The sequence below is a fragment of the Medicago sativa genome, chromosome 1, assembly GCF_051527215.1.
Source record: "Medicago sativa cultivar Bolivia chromosome 1, Bolivia_mono, whole genome shotgun sequence".
In the NCBI taxonomy this organism is placed as follows: domain Eukaryota; kingdom Viridiplantae; phylum Streptophyta; class Magnoliopsida; order Fabales; family Fabaceae; genus Medicago; species Medicago sativa.
Window position 1 is genome coordinate 90,734,061 of NC_140749.1, and position 21,463 is coordinate 90,755,523.

A 21,463-nucleotide genomic window follows, 5' to 3' on the forward strand; every position below is an offset into this window, starting at 1 on the left:
GCATCACCGCCGATACGAAATGTAGGACAAAAAAATACCGTTGCCGCCGATGATGTGTAAAATCACTCTCTGTGACCAATCACTAAAACAATTCTCATACATTTGTTTGGTATATAATTTAAAACTTTGGCACATGAGTAAAAAAATATAATTTATATAAAAAAGTATTGATATCGTATATTTTATAAAAAAAAAAAATAAAAAAAAAAAGAGTAATATGAATATTTGGTTGAGGTCAATTTCATAATGGATACTTTCATAATTTCTATAGATAAAATGATTTCTTTATTCAAGTTAGTGCTACTAATTTTTGAATTGGTGATATATTATGTTAGACTCTTTGTATGCTTGTACCAGTCCATTATCAATGAGACACTGAAGAAAAAAATATGTACACTCTTCTTCTCTTTTCTTCTTTCCTTTCCTCTTATCTCAATTATTCAATATATGTGAGTATCCTGCATGTTTTCCATCTTTAAGAAAAATACAACAGTAAACAAGAAAATAAAAATCATCGTTAGGTTGTAAGAATTGTTCAGCAAATCATTTCATCCAAAAAATGAAAATCAAGAAACTCTTGTGGCAATAGTAAAGGTGAAGTTATGGCGGCCACAACTTGAAAGGAGAAAAGACCGAAGGATGCGACACTGACATCTTCTTCGAACAGACAAATTGTAAAGTTATTGTCGAAACCATCCATTCAAATCAGTTCCCTTGAAGCTCTTGGGGTTCAATTGCCAGAAACGTAACGTAAAGGAGAAATTAGAGCAATTAGTTTGTGCTTATGTTAATATTTTTTTTTAGAAAAAGTACTCATGTTAATAATGTTAACCAAAAGAATAATAAGGAAGCTCATATCCTAGCCCAGTCTGCCTTAATAGAAACTAATAGGGTGTGGATAGAAAGACATTCCTTTTGCAATATTTGCCCAATCCATTTTGGAGTTTAGTTTTGATCAATAATCATCCTTTTCATTAAAAAAAAATGTTATCCGCTCAACAAAAAAAGCACCATGTTATGTAAAATTAATTACTTTTTGCATGCATCATGCAAGCGTTTTGAGAAAGTCAATTTTTTTACATTATTTTCTTTTTAAGAAAATAAAAATTTATAATTGATCAACAGGTATAAAAAAGAACAAAAAATAAAGAGCGGTGCTATTCACCGCGATTGAAAACACAACGAACCTATCACGAACGGTTTGTCTACGTTAGATTTTGCCCTATACACAATACATGGTGACTGGCTGGCAAATAAAGAGTTAGAGAAGGGTATTAGAATTTGTACTGTCGTGATTTTCTCGGATGATGTTTCTCGGAATAAGTAGCATTATCCAAAAATAAATTCCAAATCTTACACCAGATGAAAGCCACAACAAAAAATCTGAAAAAGAAAACTGCGAGAACCAAGTATATGTGGTGCGCTAGAAGCAACAATGTGGTTGCGACCATCACACAACGCCACTATTGATCACCATCTGTAATGCCACTTCCCTGTCAACCACCATCCACAGGCCAGCAGGCCACCCCTTGCATATCATCACAAGACCTGTATCGGATTTGGAGGTAGCAAGTATAACTTCTCTTTCCCCACTTCCGTTGAAAATTTGGGAAGATCAAATTGTGTCTGATCTTGCATGTTTTTGATGTTATCTCTCCCTATTTCTCTCCTTATACAAAATTAAGTTACTTACCTCATCAGTCATCACATTTCTCCCTCCAAACTCTTCCTCTCCTATTTCCTTGTACCAAACATATTGTTGGCTATTGGATAGAGCATAAATACTAAGAAACAGTTCAACCATAAATACTTCGAAAATTAACTAAACGCAACGCTGCTATACGGGAAACCAAGAGTGTCTAGCCAAGACTTTGTCAGAGTTGGGGATGTTCAACCATTATTACTCTATTCATTCAAATTGCACCAATAATCATATTAAAATAACTTCCCAGTACATTAATAACAAACAGCTAGAAACAGTTCAATCACATCTGAAATCTCTTAGAATACTTCCAGTAACATCATATCATCTTTACATAGAAGCTCAATTTAAACTATGACTAAGATAGGCAATGTCTATTTCGTGAATTCGGTTTTGCCAGTACAATGCACCAATACAGCAATGCCAACCAGAACACCAGCAATAAGAAATGAAGATTTCCTTGGATGTAAGCTGCAATTGGTGTAACCCCATATCCATCGCGATAGAAAATGCAGTCCACAGGTATTTTTGAAATTCTGGATTGAAAATTCCTAGGTAGATGCAGCATGTTCAGTCAGTTTCGACAATAACATCCAATCTCACAAGCAATTCCTCTCAACAGGGTATATATATTTTACAAAAAAAGATAGCATGCAGTTCCTGTTATACAGGGCCATTTCAGCGCAAACAACGGACTTTGAGGATAGAGCTGCAAATTTTATCAGGTAAAATTTAATGGAAGCGGGTAGTCAGTGAGCCACCCACTGCTGCTGTACACATCTATAATTTACCCAAGTTGTCAGCAAATGCAACCAAACTGGAATTGAAAGTTTCTAGACAGAAATCCTGCACATTCTCAAGAAATTATCCAAGTATCATTGAATTTGGAACGTTAGTATGTCACTAATTCAAATATGTTTGCTTTACAATATTGTCCAAGTTTCATTGATGATGTGTCATTTTCATTTATGACATGGCGGCGCTTATTATGCATATTTTTGCTGACATGGATACTCAATGTTGCCTAATAAGCAGTGTCACGTCATAAATGAATAGGCCACATCATAAAAAATGACCCAAAAATGAGATGAAGGACCAAAAAACCAATTTTCAAATATGGGGACCAAAACTTCCTTTTTTTAAAATAGGGAAACCAAAAGTGCATTTAAGCCAATAATAATTTATTTGTGACTTAATAAAGTGGTGTGATAGTCCCAAAGCAAGTAAAAATCTCTGTAAAGGGAGACTATAGGGAGAGACGCAGTGAATTCAAATGCCGAGAACCAGAGAAAGAAAGCTGAAAAGGCCAGAAGTCACAGGCCTTATGCAGTTATGCGCCCATGCAAGGTGGGGTTTTCACCAATATGTTGTACTAAGGATTTCTCAAAGATGTTTCGGGTGTTTGAAGATGGAAGCATATTAGATTACCTTTGGTAGTTTATGTTGCTCGGCCAAATGGTCCACATGGAGCCTAACATTTGATGATGCAGGAATCCAGGCACGTCGGTCAACATTAGAATATACATAGGCAACAATGTCAAACAATGTTTTTGCTCCACCTTCAATAGCTTTTAAGATAGCAGCTTCTCTACTCCTACGATTCCTGAAAATAATTATTATAACCATCCTCAGAGTTGGTGACCATGAATAAAATCCCAACTACAACTACTAAATTGTTCTGTCAAAGGAAATCATTGATACTTTAGATATTCGCACAACATCTGTTTTGGCCAGACATTAACTCTCCCATGCATAGGTATCAGTGCACGTGGTGAAAGCTCCAGAAATTTGTATGTGGTTTTGAAGTATTCCTGTATATGACAATAGTATTAGGCAAAAATATGTTGAATATGGTGCTTTATTAATACTAGTATCTTCTTTTATTAATGGTTGCTCTTTTAAATGAACTTTAATCTCTAAGTTGCAGAGAATGCACCATTCTTTTCACACTTACAGACATATTTCCACCAGAATTTATGTCCAAAAGAGCACTTCCCTGACTGAGACAAAATGAATTAATATGTTAGTAGAGTGGAGTAATTAACACTATAGAACATTGAAAATGATATACGGCTAAGAAAATATTGGAACTGAAAGAGAAAATTATATGGCTGACATTGGATAATTTGAAGAAATTAGCATGCCAAAGCCAAATCATTTCTCTCCCTAGATCAGAACAAGGTAGAACATCTATTCCCTATAAATTTTGAAAAGAACATTTTTGCAGAGGTAAAACAAACAGATTGATCCTCTTATGATTGTTAGCATATATGTGCTTTTCTCTGTATCTTTTTCTTTTAGTATAAATAGGGTAGCCCCCATGCACAGCTGTGGAGAGAGGCTAATCTCTTGAGCTGGGTAGAATCACATGGGCACAATGCTCTCTTTCTCGACAGTTGTAATGTTGTTGCATTCCCAAGCTCGGTTTCAAACTAGAGACCAATGTTTCTCTCGGCTAAATTGTCAGTAGCACATTAGTTATTGCATTGGCTGTCAATAATTAGTCTAATTTGTCTTAACATCAGTTTTATATAACTGACATCATTGATACCAGATTCTCTTCCCAATGTAATGCATGTCCGAGGGTTCATCTATCTCCCTCAATAATTTTCCAGTGTAGCTAACACAATCTTTATTTTATGAAAGCAAATTAAGTTAATTTTCAAGATCGTAATTCATAAACTATAAAACTTCGCCAACTTGTTTAATAGATATTCTTTTTGTTTGTAATCAAATAATAGACACAATTAGTAATCAGAATAACCTACTGCAGAAAAAACTCCCCATGCATTCTTAGAAGAGAAGAAAAACATCGTAACAGAAGAAATAGTTTACTAAAATTTCAAGTATCCACAACAGTCCAACGAAAACTGGAAAGTTCCATAGCAACCCAAATATGCATAAATACATGATTAATGAAATTTGAATGTGTACGTATACGTGATAAGAAGAATTGCTTTTCATGTCATGTATGAACGTATATTATGTCCATCTTGTTTAATGTGTGTACGGGTATTGGATGGAATCTTACCCGACACAATGATCACCTACAATCAAGGAATGTGTATTCACATGAAGCAATGCCATATGGCCATCTGTATGTCCCTGTAACAAAAAGAATTTAACCTTCAGCAGAAAATAAAACCAATTTTATAATTTTCTACAAACTTAATTAAGAATTCAAGTAGAGTTTAATATGGTTTGAGATAGTTTTTTTATTTTGTCAAGAATCGATTCAACCTTAAAAGAGTTAAGAATTCAAACCCTAAACAAAACCAATTTTATAAAAAAAAAAATCCCCAGATTTATGATTCCAATACATACTCAGTTAAAATTCCAGTACTATGTAATAAGGTTATTTTGTCAAGAATCAATTCAAACTTGAAAGAGTTACTGGGCGATGGTCATGGATGTTATTTGGTTTACACCTCTGAGACAATCTTCATGCAAAAAGCACTGGATTTGAAGCACGGACAAAGCACGGATTTGTTGTTTCAAGAGGTTACTTACCATCTTAAGAACCAATTCTACCAAAGCTTAATGTATTAAAATAAGACACATCAGAGTTTTTTTCTGGCGATTTTAACATATATTTGGTGAAAATTCACCATCCTATAAGGTAATGTCAAAAAAGAGAAGCAAATATATCATTATCCTGGTCATACATCTTAAAGCAAAATTTTCAAACGTATATTATGGAGCCCAGGTCAAGAAATTGAAGTTATTACAACCCAACTACACAGTACATGAAAGATGATAGACCGGAACATGCTATAATCTGTAAAAGAAGGATAATACATGTCAAAAATACCGGTGCAAAAATAACTTTCAGTTTCTGACCACCAATGTAAATGTCTTCATCTCCAGTAACCGAGGTATAGTCGAGTGACCAATCATCTGTAATCATAAAAAATCACAATATCAATTTATTGGCATGGTGAAGTTATTTAGGGTTAGAGTTTAAAAAACTATAAGAAAAATTAAAAGAAAATCTGAAAAATATAAGTCTAAAAGACTGATATAACAGCATAGAACTGTGCATCCAAGCTTTCTTATGTATTGTAAAAATCAAATTTACTTTCATAAGCAAAAGGAAGTTAAATATCACACTTCTCTCTCATTGTTTTATTTTCCAGTTATATTTAACGACAAATAGTCATAGGTTGTATTGTATGTCAGGTATTCATTTATGGGCCAATTTAACTGGAAAGAATATCTCCTACATGCATTAGTAGAATGTCTATAGTATTAACTTAAGCCCCAAAAGAATGTATGAAAATGACAGAAAAAGAAAGAAAAAAAGATGAAAGATAATTCAATTACAGTCAATCTGTGTTGGAAATTCCGCCTTAATTGCGGTCCGCCCCTAGTCGCCTAAATTGCGACCTTTGGTTAGCCTTCATTGCAGCCTCCAACACCTTCATTGTGTTGGCTTTGAGGGGGTGGATTTAGTCCCACATCGGATAGATCGGACTCTTGAGAATAGTTTATAAAGAGGAGGCACTCCTCACCTTACAAGCCGGTTTTGTAAGGATGAGTTGGGCCCCAAATTTTAACAATTTGGAATACTAATAACAATTTGGAATACTAATAAAATGTTATTTTATTTCACCATGGATGTATGTACTTAAGTGTTTAGGGACATAGTTATGTATGTACTTAAGTGTTTAGGGACATAGTTTAGGTTTAGGGACATAATTTTTTTTTTTAATCCATACTTAATAGGCCATGGATGTATGTACTTAAGTGTTTAGGGACATAGTTATGTATGTACTTAAGTGTTTAGGGACATAGTTTAGGTTTAGGGACATAATTTTTTTTTTTAATCCATACTTAATAGGACCAAGATATGGGAATGGGGTCAAAGCTAGTTAGACAGATAGATCTCTGTTAAGTTAGTTGCAGTAATATCAATCAAGGAGATGGATAGTTAGATTTTGTTATTTTATTTCACCATGGATGTATGTACTTAAGTGTTTAGGGACATAGTAGGGACATAGTTTAGGGACATAATTTTTTTTTTTTAATCCATACTTAATAGGACCAAAATATGGGAATGGGGTCAAAGCTAGTTAGACAGATAGATCTCTGTTAAGTTAGTTGCAGTAATATCAATCAAGGAGATGGATAGTTAGATTTTAGGGTTACATTAGCAGGATCAAGATAGAATCGGTGCATTTAGAAATTTAGATGTGAGAACTGGGTGAAAGTTGTGTTCTGAGAGGAAAACTATGGAGGAGAATTATTTCTCCTTGTTGAGTTGATACAAAACTAGAAACGAAATCACATGTTTGCAAAATGACTACAAAAACTTTACTGAAAAATTGAAACAAGAAAAATGAACATTATAACCTTTACTTATGCGTCTCATGGTATTCTCATGCGCTAACAAAATAGCATCAGGATTGCACTTCTGTATGACTGAGAGACCTGTCATAAAAGGTGAAAATACACTAGAATAGCAATACTATACTCACAATTTAATTTATTAAAATTAAAACATTTTAAGCGTAAGCTTTCAAGTTCGATAATGTATCCATCACAGACAATAGTTTTTGCCAGAATAGGAGAAAACATGATGAATCATGAAAAATACACTTGAATGCAGAACTAAAAAAATATAAGAGTATGTCTTGCTGCCTTTTGGTTCTGACTTAGTTTTGGTGCAGAAAACAAGTAAAAAGGATTAGTTTTTGAGGAATGCTAGGGACACTCTCTTCAACACTCATTCTCTTATTGGATGAAACCATTCTATGACCCACCACTTTGAGTGGAACCCATTTCCAAAGTAGACCCGCCATGATTCAAGCCAATAAGAAAGTGAGTGGTGGAGAGAGTATTGCTAGCAATACTCTTGGTTTTTATGACTAACTCACCATTATGGTGTATACTCACTCATAGCATAACTTGACTATAAAAGAACTAAAACTTACTAAATTTTTAGCAAAGACTTACCATCTACATGGTCACGGTGATGATGGGTGACAAAGACCACTAGTCTTCTTGGCAAAGCAGTAACAATTTTCTTTAGCTGAAAATATTACAGAGTAACATGCTAAGAATTAATTGGAAAAAAAATAAATTCCAAAAGCAGATGATGTGAAAATTGACAACTTTTATAGAAAATATGACATGGCGGGAGAGCAGAGTGAAACGTCAAAAATCACATCTAATAAATTCCTCAAAAGTCACAGCTCAAATCTGAGCAGGAAAAAATTAGATCAGAAATTCAAACAAATAGGACTAGCTATTGTTTTTTCTGTCAATAAATAATGCCAATATACTAATTACTAAGTAGTCATGGCAGCATGGCAGTATGATCTAGTATGAAGTATGAAGTTAAATCCATCTCATGAGCATGAAACAGGAAACAGAAAGATAAAACATTGTTTGAAGGCTAAAATGGCATGTATTAACTGCATGCGGAAGTATAACCTCTCCATGGAATTCTGACAGACATCCTGGATCAACTATCAGTGCATCTCCACAAGCAATAAGTTGATCATCCTTGGAAGCATTTGGAACATTTTCAGGTGCAAACACCACCAAGTTTGTTGTGTGAAAAGGCTTCGCTGTCCTGCTTCCCATAGGAATAAGTATAACACCAGTCGGATACTCCTGAAAATGAAAATAAATCTTCCATCTGTAACAGATTATTAACATAAATTACATAATGACTTTGAAAAAAAAATGCTTCCTCTATCTCCTTTCCATGTGCATGAATATTGAACTAAAAGCTATAATATTTGAATATGAATAAATAAATTGAAGATGTAACTTTTGTGTAGCAACATCTTGCTGATCTGGAGGACGGTTTTATCCTTTTAACCCAGAAACAGTCAAGAAAGTGAGTTAGCACATTTACCAGTGCATGCATGTAGGAGGGTAGTGAAAACCTAGTAAGCAAATCATATGTCAAATCTCAACATTAGAGCATTTGCATCTCCTTTTTTTTCTTTCTGGAGAACTGTATATGCATTGCTGAGGGAGGTTGATAACCTTTTAGAATAAAAGACATGATCGGGATTGGATAATCAGTGCCTATGTAGATTGTTAGTCTTCATGAGATTTACTTTAACAATATCTTGTAGAACCTCCACTAAAAATAAGTGGTTTATAGGTCATTAGAAATTCTTGTCCTGATTATAAACAAAGCTTCTCCTATATCACTACTTCCGTGTTTCTGAAATTGCAATTCCCAATAAATGTCCAACCATTGAAAGAAAGCAAATTAAAAAAATAAAAAAAATAAAAAAATAAAAAAACCTGACAGTTGATGGCTGGAGGGGATTCCCAGTTTGCAGAGACAGACGAGTCATTTACAAGACCGACAACTACCAATGGTCCAACACGATCACCATGTGGAATTGCTTCCAGAAGCTGGTTAAGACAGCTTTGAATGGACATCCATTTATATGAATCTGTATATAGAGTTATAGCTTCACATTGATAATAATGAGAATGAAAGCGTTGACATATATAAACTTTATAGATAATAATGAGAATGAAAGCAGAGATCAACAATGCATGCAAGTAAACATTCACATTGACTTAATTAATGATTTCATGTAAACAACCTGCACCTCTTACAGATACTACACTAAAAAGAGAATTCATTGGTGGTTAAAACATTTGCAAAATAGAAATGGTCTCAGTTTTTGTTCACTAGAACATCAATCGGCCACCATTTATTCAGTAGAAGTAAAAAGAAAATTAACATGTTAGCACATGAACTTCGAAGCTGTTTGTGTTTGTTTCCTATCCAAAAAAAATCACTTTTTAAAAAAATGATTTTTAACTATTTCATGCCTTACCTCCTTATGTTTGAAAAAAATAGATTTTGAGAAAAGCTAATCCTAATAGTTTTTCATTTTATAGTCAAAATAGATTTTTTTGATAAAATGATTTTTCTAAAAATCCTAAACAAAACACTTAAAGATGACAAAAGTGATTTTTTTTTTTACTAAAAAACGGGGCCAATAAACAGATTCACTCTCTCTCTCTCTCTGAACCAATTTTACTTTCTCTCATTTTTTGTTCATTTCTCTTCATTTTCTCAGTTATTTATTCCTACAGTTATAATCACAAATACGCAACTAGTACATCTTCCTAACGTGATTCCTACACATTTCTACCACATATCGCAATTCATACATTTCTACAAATAAAACAATATAAACTTGAAAAACAAGCAAACCTGAAAAGTCCTTGATCTCATCATCTACAAGCTTCCCAGCAATGAAAACGGTGTTAACAGGTAAACCAGGTCCAAACGCAGGTTCCTTTACATACTTATGAAACTTCCACTCTCCTCTTTCAACAATTCCAAACCCTAACTCTCCAAAAACCTAATCACAAAACAATTAAACACCAAATTCATAACTATTTTCAGCTCAATAAATCAAAACAAACCAAAATTCAAGAGCACTACCTCGTTTAGAGCGGAACGGATATTGAATTCACTGAAATTGAACTCATCGGAATGTGATACCGAAATTTCTACCTCAACCGGTGGGTCCGATTGTGGTTGCAGTGGATTCAACTGCACTGAAGGTAAGTCCCAGAGATCAGAATCGAGGAAAGAGTCGTATTCTTCGTCGTTGAATTTGGGAGGACGTGATTGCTTAACGAGGAGAAAATCGTTTTCGTTTGAAGGATTTTGAATGATCAAAGCGAGTTTGTGAGTTGCCATTGTCCAAGAAACTGAAAACGAGTTGGTTGAGCGATAAGTTTTTAACTAGTGTGCTATACAACCAACTAAACTTTTATTACATCATTTAATAACCGTTTAATTAGTTCCACCTCAGTTTAGTTTTATGTTTTATGCTAACAAATAGCCTTATAAGACCATTTGATAAATTTTATGTTGAAAATTATAGTAGTACATTCATTCTACCGAACTTTAGAAATTGATTTTTGTTTCATTAAACCAATCAACTATTTCTATTTTTATCTTCTTAACAAGTGTTTTAAGCGGTGACGGATCTTGCCAAAAATATTGGGGGAAGCGAGCAATATTAACTAAATATTATAATTATAATTGAAATTCATAAATTTCATCCAAAAACCATCACCACAGCAGCTCCAACGTAAGAAGCTTCAAATTATTATCTACCAACTCCATAGTCTATCCTGGCCATAGAGAATCAAAACCAGCCTAACTGCGAAGAGAGTACTGGGGTGGGATGTCGTGTGAGACTGAGGTGCCAGGCATCCTAAATTTCCAAATATATTAAGGGTATTTTGGTAATTTCCATTATAAAATATTTATTATTTTTTTAGTGAGGGGAGTCGTGGGCTTCCACCAAGAACCGCCACTGGTCTTAAGGGAACCTAATCTTGAGTGTTATGGAATGACATCTAATCTTGAGTTCGACCACAAAATAAGTATAGTTTGAGCAAGAATTTATTGATATGTTCATAGATTAAATTTGGGTTATTTTCAACAATTTGTTTTTAGAGCTCATTAACTACTTGAACTCAACTGTATAGTTAATCTAACTCTATGTTTAGATGAATAAACCATTTGATTTTATATGTTTTTTCTCACTAAATCATCAGTGTTGACTAATCTTCAATACTCCCTCCGTTCCTTTTTAAGTGTCTCTTTTGGAGAAAATTTTTGTTCCTATTTAACTGTCACTTTCAAAGTTCAATGCATCATTAAATGTTGTTTTACCAATATTATCCTTTGTTATTTATTGCGGAGAGAGAAATATATGAAATGAGATGTTAAATTAATAAGGTCATTATAGTAAAAGTATAACTTATTGCATCAAAAGTAGAAACAATTATTCATTGTATTGGTTTGTGTAAAATGTCAAAATGTGACAATTAAAAAGGAACGGAGGTAGTATAAACAAATTAAACTTTCTTTATAAAATAGTGTGTATGACATGATTTAGGCCTAATTATAATTTAATGTTTTTCGAATTCAAGGAGAGAGCGTTGTTATCAAGGAACTTGTGTGAATGTTATTTGCCAATCTTGCAAACTAAACTGAGGATATGTTGTGAGTCAAGTTTTTATTAGATGTTTCGAGTAGCTTTGTATACACGGGAAAGAGCCTTGTGTTGTAGCAATAGCAATTTTCTATAGTTTTATGACTTAAAGGTTGGGAGTTGGGTTGGTTTGTGTTTCCATAGGGGTTAACCATCTCATTCCTTGTGTTGTGTTGTCGGTAAATTGATCAAGGCTTATGTTGTTACTAAGAGGCGACAAAAGAAGAAATAAGGTATATGTCGGTGTTGCGAAGGTAACGAACGAAATTGGTTTAGGGATTGGAAGTTGGTTCAATTACAATGTTCGACAAGTGATAGGTTGGGTCAATACATTTTTTTGGACAGACCCGTGGTTAAGTGGGGTCTCTTTTAAGGACAGGTTTAGACGGTTGTTTGATTTGGTCGTTGTTCCGTGGATAACTGTGGTCAACATCATAGTGCCCGTTTGGTTCAGCTTTGAATATAATTGATTCTGAGAAAATTGATTCTGATAGAATTGATTCTGACAGAATTGATTCTGAGAGAATTGATTTATGTTTGGATACAATTATGTAGAATTGATTAAACAGAATGATTTATGTTTGGATGCAATTATGTAGAATTGCTTTTGAATGTATAATTACTAAAATAGACATAGCTAAAGGAGAATTGATAAAGAATGAGAATTGATAAAGGGCAATAAAGTAAAATAACATGTTGTAATAATAAAATATACAAACCTATACACGTTGTTCAAGGAGAATTGATTCTAGAAAAGCTAGAAGCTAGGATTTGTAGCTTCATGGAGAATTGCTTTTGGAGGATAAAAGCAATTCTGAAAAGCTGAACCAAACACGTTGTTTTTGGCTAGAATTGCTTTTGGTACTGTAGAGAATTGATTTTGGGCTAGAATTGCTTCTCAGAAGCCAAACCAAACAGGCCCATAGAAATCCAATTGGATTATATAAAAAAAAATCAACCACGTAAGTAATTTTGAATTAAATATTTTGACATGTCACAAATCACGAATATTTTAATAAAAAAATATAAAGATATTTATGTACACATTTATGCATCACTATTATTATTATTATTTTTATTTGTAAAAAAAAATAATAGCTGTTTTTTTTTATTTAAAAAAAAGGGGGTCCAATCCAAAGTGTCTTAGCAAAGTGTACTTACTAGTTTATATTTTGAGAAAACAAGAAAAAATAATTAAACCAAAGCAGCATTGGGATGGCCATTGAGCATTTTGAATGTATAAATAAAATTAAGTAAAAAAAAAAAAAAAGGACGCCATCTCGCAACTTGGTCTTACAGAAGCAACCTGACTCTAGCGAAACCAAACCAGTTTCTTGTGTTCTTGAATTCAAAACGCAATCTCTCTTTTTTCTAATTGACCTGTTTCTTTCTTTCTTTCTTTCAGAATTCAGATCCCTAACAAACACATTCCGAGGTAACCGATCCAATGCCACTTTGAATCGCGTGCCACCCATAATCTCTCTCTTTTCCCTTTTTTGAATTCGATTATTACTATTCAATTCAATTCAATTGAACAAACCACTTATTTGGTCAAACAATACAATACAATACCATGTCATAGTAATAGCAGTAGTTTTCCCAAACCCTCAAAAAAGCTCAATTCTACCTTTTTTCATTCAACAGCTACTACTCCGTGTTGTTCGAATAGAAAGATAAAGATAAAGAGAAAGAGAGGCTTCAGGTCTATGGATCAAAAGATGGAAGGAACGTCTGCACCAGCAATTCGACGTGACCCTTACGAAGTTTTAGGCGTTTCCAAGGAATCATCCGATCAGGAAATTAAAACCGCTTACAGAAAACTTGCTCTCAAGTCAGTCTCTTTTCCCTTTTTCACTTTCTACCTCATTTTTCGCTTTTTACTCATTTAATTGCTTGTCTCTGCATAATTCAATGCTTATTTTTTTCAATTTCTTATGTTAAATGATATACCATTAGTACAACTGTAGAACCCTAGATTTTGAAGGTCATCAACACTCAACATAAGAACCCTAATCCCTCTCCCTAAAGGCACCAACCTTTAGTCTTTATGTTTCCTAAAGATTCAGTTTTTTATAAAAATCTGTTTTTTATAGACATTTTACCTTTGTAATTCAAATTACTATGTCTGGGCTCTACAATAATTCGAATTGCACTCAACAGAAACTTTAGGATCGAAAAAAACAACAGCATAATCGAATTACCTAAGGTTGCCACTGACAAGATTCTAAATTTTTGCCTCATTCAAATCATCACAACCCCAAAATCCTAATTAACCTGTCCAAAACCTGAAAAAACACTCATTTTAAGGTTATGACTTAAAATTGGGCGTTATAGCAGATGTCGCTGTTGCTAGAGTAGCACCTTGGAATGAGTTTAAGAAAGCCCTTCAATTTGAATGGTTATGACTTTTGCTTGGGGTATTGAAGCAATTTTGCAATTCAAATACTATAGATTAGTGTTTGGGCTTTTCTCTCAATTTGTCTCACTCCTGCTATCAGTTTTCACCCTCTGATTAGTCATAGCTAGTTGTGAGTTTTATGTATATAGTATAAATTGTTTAAACTGTGTAGGAATTTTGAAATAGCAGCCATCCCCCTATCCGCTATCTCGCTATAGCTTTTCTAGGGCCGGACACTATGCTCTGCTATCCACAATTGATAACACTGATCTCTATATAATTGACAGGTATCACCCTGACAAGAATGCCAACAATCCTGAAGCTTCAGAACTATTCAAAGAGGTTGCATATTCTTATAATATCTTATCTGACCCAGAAAAGAGAAGGCAGTACGACAGTGCAGGATTTGAGGTTACTTTCTTCCTCTTCTTTCCATGTGAATCCAAAGCTCTTCTTTTCTTCGATTTATCTCTCCCTCCCTTTTTGGCAGCATGAAAACAAAAGTTTTGGCTAAGGGCATAGGAAAATTTACCAAGTTATCTAGCTTGGAAAACAGATAAAAAATGCATTGCTCAACTACTATAATTTTTTCCCTTTTCTGGGGAGCTTGCCATCTTGACATCTTACTTCTATGATGGTCTGTAATTGAACCTGCAATCTTTTCTTATGCTTTCAACATATACATCTCAGAAGAGAGGAGCTAATGCATTCATATTGCCTCCCTGCAACTTGGAATTTGAGTGAATGACATATATCCACGTCAAATATTATATTTATTTAGTCAAAATTGGAGTTTATATATTAGCTGTAAAACATGAGTCATTTGTTTCGGACTAGACCTTATACATATGTACTGTTTTTGTTATTCCTGCCTATCTTTTCATAGATTACTATCCTTTCGGTCAATTCATGCATTTATCTTTACTATTATGTCATGTATATTCTTGAAAATTTAAGTTTCATTTGTACTCTGCTGCTTGCATTAATGTAAATAGTTTGCTTTTTATATATCGGACTCTGCTGCTTGCATTAATGTAAATGGTTTGTTTTTTTATATATCGGTAGTACTATATAGTCCTCGAAAGCTCTTTTGCGTTTCAGTTTTTATTCCTGATACAACTCTCCTTTTAATTAATATGTAACTTTAAGCTATTTTGCCTATGTATATCAGGCACTTGATGCTGATAGCATGGACATGGAAATCGATTTATCTAATCTTGGGACTGTGAACACAATGTTTGCAGCTTTATTCAGGTGTGGTTTTAGAGCATGAGTATGACTGCTTGTTTTCAAAATTATTTCGCTCTGCATTGTTTCTTACTTTATTTGGTAACAGCAAGCTGGGTGTCCCAATCAAGACTACCATTTCGGCTAATGTTCTTGAAGAAGCTTTGAATGGCACTGTTACAGTCAGACCCCTTCCAATGGGAACATCTGTCAGTGGAAAGGTTCGTACATTCTTCATGATGAATGAAGCAATGCAATAATCTTCTTGGTTTCTATTTGTTCTTATTCCACTTATATGGCAATTTGTTGCAGGTAGAGAAGCAATGTGCTCATTTTTTTGGTGTGACAATAAATGAGCAGCAAGCTGAGTCCGGGATTGTAGTAAGAGTTACTTCAACTGCACAAAGCAAATTCAAGGTATCACTGATGCCTTTTTTACAATGATTCCGGCTAATATGGCATCAGATTGTAATATTGAATGCTGGTTTTTCAGTTGCTCTATTTCGAACAAGATGCAAACGGGGGCTATGGTTTAGCATTGCAGGTAATATTTACTCCCTACGTTCCTTTTTAAGTGTTGCTTTTGTAGAAATTTTTGTCCCTTATTTGTTGTTGTCAAAGTTCAATGCAACAATAATTATTGTTTTGTCAATTATACCCTTAAGTATTTATTGCAGAGATAGAAATATGTGTAATGAGATAATATATTGTTAAGGGTATAATACGAAAAAGTAAACAATTTAATCAAAAGTAACAAAGTTTATTGGTTTTCTTGGAATTTGTGAATAATCATAAAACAGACAACTAAAAAGGAATGGAGGGAGTATTAACCTAGTGCTTCTTCTTTTACTCCCTCATCTCCCTTCGATTTGTTGTTTTACCAAAATATATTGGTATTAAATTGAAATTGATACACTCACCATGAGTAGGTTGAGGTTGTAAGCAGTCCCAACCACCTGGGGCGAGAACATGGGACTCAGATATCACAGAAACTCTAATAGGAAAAAACACATCCTTCACGCTTCTGCAGTTGAATGATGATTAATCTCACAGGCAGATATCCCATGGTTTTACCTCTTCCAAAAATTGAAATGACTATTAACTTTATATTACTGGCGTTTTCTTCAAGCATGGTTGTGTCTCTAGAATGTTAGATCATCAAAGTGTTACCCATTAACTTATATCTCAAATTCTTCCCTCCCTCCTCCCTCATCTCCATTTCCCTTTTACTTGTGTCTTGTAGCATAATATTAGTAAACACTAGGCATTAAATAACAATCCTTGCACATGGTTGTATTTTTATTTCAACAAATGCAGAAGCATAACAGCACGAATTTCTATGGTGGCTGCTAATAAGCCTTTGGCCTTGTGTTTCCTGTTTTTATCATCTGGATAAAAACCAAAATCAATTCCTTCAAACTTTCAAATCTTGTGAAACACATTTTATCATCTGGATTTTGTAAAGTAATTTGCTGTTAGACTAACAAATCAGAGAAAGAGATAACACAAAATGCACTTTAAATTTAATTCTTAAGCCATTCAAAATTGATTCATAGATCACACAAATCACAACTAGTTTATTGAAGTAGTAGTTGTGCAATTACAATTGGAAGTTTATTTAGTTATCTATGCAATTGTCTATACAGGAAGATAGTGAGAAGACTGGCAAAGTGACATCTGCTGGAATGTATTTCTTACATTTTCAAGTGTACAGAATGGATTCAACTGTGAATGCGGTATGGATATTATGTCTATTTGGTTTCTTTTCTTTGTTGCGGGCTGTTTGGAAAGTGGTGGTCACTTTTAGTGTTGTGGTGCAGTTAGCGATGGCCAAGGATCCTGAGGGGGCTTTCTTTAAAAGGTTGGAAGGTCTTCAACCTTGTGAAGTTTCGGAACTAAAGCCTGGCACACATATATTTGCCGTTTATGGTCTGAATAATTTATTTTGTTTCATTGTTTTTTTTTGCTTGCTTGGGATGTTTTTTCATGTAAACTAATTCAATTCGAGTTGATATTGTTTAGGCGATAACTTCTTTAAGACTGCTAGCTATACAATTGAAGCAGTATGTGCAAAATCACATGAAGATACCACCCAAAAACTTCAGGATATTGAGGCTCAAATTTTAAGAAAGAGGAATGAGCTACGGCAATTCGAATCAGAATATAGAAAGGTTATTATTTTCTATAGTTGTTCATAGCTTGCTTGAACTTTGTTTTGTGGTCCTTAATGTGATCCTTTTCTGAATACGTTTCAGGCATTGGCACGCTATCAGGAAGTGACAGACAGATACACAAAAGAAAAACAGTCTGTAAGTTCTTCCAACACATGCTACAGTTATAAATGCATATCTTTTTTCTTTTTTTTTAAATAAATTACAAATGTAAACATTTGCATTTTTTTTTAGTAGTAAATTCCCCACAGCATAGCTGATCATCAGTTGAAAAAACCCCATCTGCTCCATTAAGTTGTGGCAAGCTAGATCAGTTGCAGATTCTTCTCACCTGGCTTACTTGGCTTGCCGATAGTATGTTGCTATTGCAATCAATTATCAGAATTTAATAGAGGAAAAGGAAACAACTCAGCTGTTGTGCCATACGATGCTTATCCTTGTTTTGGTCTTTTATATGCATTATGAATGTTAAAATATATGATGCACAAAAAGTTAGAGAGAAAAACTATTCTCACACTATTTCCTGTTTTCAATATGTCCTGTTTTCACCATTTCTGCAGATTCTCACTGTTTTCAATTGTTATTGTAAACATATCAATTGAAAATGAATAGTTAAAAAAAAAAAAAAAAACTTTTTGATATAATTTACCCTGGCACTACCATTAAATGTGTTCTGCTCTTCGGTGTTTTTACAATTACAAATACAATATGATGTAATTTGTCTGTTATTTTTCTGGTTACCCAGGTAGATGAGCTTCTGAAGCAAAGGGACGGTATCCATTCTACCTTCACCATTGTCAAGCCAACCAGCACTAGTGGAAGTGGCAGTAATTTAAGCAATGGAAGTTCTAGCAAAATTTCTGGTGAAGATTCCAAAGGTGAGAGCCCTGGGGAAGATGGAGGGTCAGATAGTAAGGATAAATCAGGCAAAAAGAAATGGTTCAACCTCAATCTTAAGGGCTCGGGTTCTGATAAGAAGTTGATTTAATATACACTTCATTTTGTTTATCTCTTAGAACACAGAATGCTTGAGTGACCATCAGTCATGGGATCAAACTTAAAGCAGCCCGTGGATATATTGGGTGTAGTGTATGTCTACAATGTTTTCATTTGCTTGGTTCCTCAAAGTTGTGAACTGGTTGGTTAATTTGTTCATTGGTTTGTGATGCAGTCAAAGGTATACAGAACATGTATCTTTCTGTTTCCCATATTTTTTGTCCAATGAGACTCAAATTTTCCGATTCCCTTGTAGCATCCTCAACATATATATTTTTGATACTGTAATGATATGTTCATTCTTGTAACTGACATTTTTTTTCCTTCTTTTCCTTTATCAAGCCTTGCGGCACAAAATATTACTAAATAAGTAGCTAGTGTAGATGTTATACTTTTAAAATTTTGCTCCTTTCAGAGAGCGTAAATATTATTTATTTGATATTATTTGTTTTACTCTGAGTTGTTTACTTTGGAAGAGCCTGATACATGCAATTACTCCATCTTGCTCTGTATTGATGTGTTGAGAGAAGACCCCTAAGATGACTTGTTCAGTTACTCTTTTGATTACTCCATCTTGCTCTGTATTTGATGTGTTAATATGAAAATTTGAAGTTGTGTAGACCGAGGAGTGAATACCAGCAACCCAAAATTTAACCGTCCTATGGATTCTTTCCTCCATGAAGGTTTCATTGGGCTTCTGTAGTGCTAAATAATCTCTAAGCTCAAGTAAAGCTAGTGGTAGGAATTCTTTCATCCACGAATTGCCTTTATAGTAGTAGGTTGGATGTATCTGCAATTCTAGGATTATGCTGACATGAACGTTTTCATAACAGAGATATCTTGGTAGTTCATTATGAGATAGCTCAGTTTTTGTAAAGCCGTTCAAACACCTAATGTTTGTCTAACCACACTTTTCTGTGTGGCTGTGTTGTTAAACTTTTCTTGAACGTGAGCAACCAACACAGATACTGGTAAACATGTATCATCTCATTTAAGTGTGTGATTTCTCGCAACTTACTTTTCTTGATTAGGGATGCTCTACACCTCCACATGCATCCACCGCAATTGACAACAAGTCTATACTTGTCATATTTGACTACCTTGTAGTCTAGAGAATACATGATATCGTATTTGTTACCTTACTGATTTCTTCATTGTGAGGGCTCACAACGAAAGTGACTAGAGCGGTTGCTTCGGTTGGACTTATTGGGTGTTGTTGTTCAGGCTAATTGTGGTGATGGTACGTCTCTAGCTTAAATACTAATCACCAACATAATTTTATAAATTAGATTATCCTTTTGTAACAAATTAATTTTTCAAAAAAAGAAAAAAGGGAGAAGTTGTATCCTGCAGTGCAGGTGCAACTTCTATGAAAAAGAAAATTAAGATTGTAGAGTAGGAAAGAAGGCAGTCATGTTTGTGTAGATAATTGAGGGAAGGATCGAGTGAAAACTTAAATGCTATTTTATTTTTTAATTTTTTTAATAAAGAAAAACTTCAAGTTTAGTATGTTACACACTACTCGAAACGTAATGACAAGCCATAACTTGAGTTACTTGCCAAAAATAATTACCTAATCCTTTGAGCCTTGTTTCTTTTGTACTCTTTGTTACTTACTCACTGACTTGGTTTAGCTGGATTGTTGTCCTTCAATTCCTAACCTACACATAGCCTCAATAACTATTCAAAATTTTCCATCGGTTGTTATTAAAATAGATAAATAATTCCTCCGGTTGATTTGAACTTTTGAACAAACACACAAGACATAAACAGACCTTTGAATATAAGGAAGTTTACAAAATGGAATGCTATTCAGCCTTCAGAAAATTTATGCAGATACGTTATCATATCGTATATTAAATTAGGAGACTATACCAATTACTTAGATGCTTTGTTTAGAAACAGACAAATAAGTAAGCATAAACACTAAGTTATGCTTACCATTTCTTGTAATCTAAACAATTTTCTTGATTTCAATCCAAGGGTCTTATAGTTTTTTAATTGGTTAAGCCATTCTTTCTTTCCTCATCTTCTAGGATATTTCACCAAGAGATAATCTGCCACAAACCCAAGGAATTAATTGTTTATGGTTATTTTAAGAATAAGCACATCGCATACTTAATTTTAAGTAGTTTATCTCCGTGTCTTACTATTTTGTTTTGTTAACCCTGTCATCTGGAGTTCAATTGTGATGTAAGTAAAGTTACGTTAAAAATTGTTTCACGCAACCTAAGATCTTGGTTAAGTTAGAAGAGATTTGTGTCATCTCATCTAAGTGTTCTTGGGTAAATGAGTTTCATTTACTAAAACACAATATTAATTAATTTTATAAATAAATAAATTGTTTATATTTTAATTTTTTTGGTACAATTTATATTTTAATTTTTTTTATTCAATTAAATTTGTATTATCATTTAAGGTGCTCTACTGGGTTTAAATAAAAATGGATTAATTGAAATTCAGTAGTATATTATGAAAAAAAAAAAAATGAAACAGCTAGATTGAATCTAACTCGTTAATAATTTTTTATCATGTAAAATGGATGTATAAATGTTTGGAATGGGTCGAATGGATTTGGATGAATTCAGCGGGTGTGGTTATGGTGCATAAGCAAAACTTATGCACCATGCATAAGCCCAGACCGGATCCGGCCCACTAAACCAAGCCCAAGCGAAAATTGCTTTCTACACCACTAAAATTGCTTTCTTCACCTAAGAGCAAAACAAAACCTGCTTTCTCCAACGGAAACTGCAATTCTCGCCTGTAACAACTTCACTGTCGCCTGAAACAACTTCCGGCACCGGCGTTCACCAACTTCATCACAGTCGTCCTTTTCCACCATCATAATCACCGTCGTAGTTGACAATCATCATCACCGTCGCCGTTTTCTGTAGACTTCATCATCATCCTTCGCATTTCCAACTTTTTTCACCATAACCGCCACCGTCACCGTCTTTCACGATAATCA

General features: G+C 33.9%; 2 protein-coding genes across 5 annotated transcripts; one reads left to right on the plus strand and one right to left on the minus strand.

The window, feature by feature from the left end:
* Positions 1 to 1,908: 1,908 nt before the first annotated feature.
* Positions 1,909 to 10,407, minus strand: LOC146959041 (Metallo-hydrolase/oxidoreductase superfamily protein). 4 transcript variants are annotated; one of them, XM_085740570.1, is made up of 12 exons: positions 10,134 to 10,407; positions 9,900 to 10,050; positions 8,969 to 9,123; positions 8,138 to 8,320; positions 7,658 to 7,733; positions 7,055 to 7,132; positions 5,514 to 5,599; positions 4,734 to 4,807; positions 3,657 to 3,702; positions 3,404 to 3,513; positions 3,131 to 3,305; positions 1,909 to 2,253 (listed from the first exon to the last, which is right to left on the minus strand). In XM_085740570.1, exons 1-12 carry the CDS (start codon positions 10,392 to 10,394, stop codon positions 2,077 to 2,079), a joined length of 1,572 nt encoding a protein of 523 aa, XP_085596696.1. In that variant the 5' UTR covers positions 10,395 to 10,407; the 3' UTR covers positions 1,909 to 2,076. The 4 variants fall into 4 exon arrangements, with proteins under 4 accessions (XP_085596696.1, XP_085596698.1, XP_085596695.1 ...); XM_085740572.1 differs by having other exon boundaries at positions 1,909 to 2,548; XM_085740569.1 differs by having other exon boundaries at positions 8,969 to 9,141.
* A 2,565-nt stretch (positions 10,408 to 12,972) lies between these two features.
* On the plus strand, positions 12,973 to 18,948 carry ARG1 (Chaperone DnaJ-domain superfamily protein). Its single transcript, XM_085740577.1, has 12 exons — positions 12,973 to 13,138; positions 13,348 to 13,534; positions 14,389 to 14,512; positions 15,273 to 15,355; positions 15,438 to 15,549; positions 15,641 to 15,745; positions 15,822 to 15,872; positions 16,975 to 17,064; positions 17,149 to 17,257; positions 17,351 to 17,499; positions 17,584 to 17,637; positions 18,245 to 18,948. The coding sequence occupies exons 2-12, from the start codon at positions 13,410 to 13,412 to the stop codon at positions 18,485 to 18,487; spliced, it is 1,245 nt and encodes a 414-aa protein (XP_085596703.1). The 5' UTR covers positions 12,973 to 13,138; positions 13,348 to 13,409; the 3' UTR covers positions 18,488 to 18,948.
* The last annotated feature ends 2,515 nt before the right edge of the window (positions 18,949 to 21,463 follow it).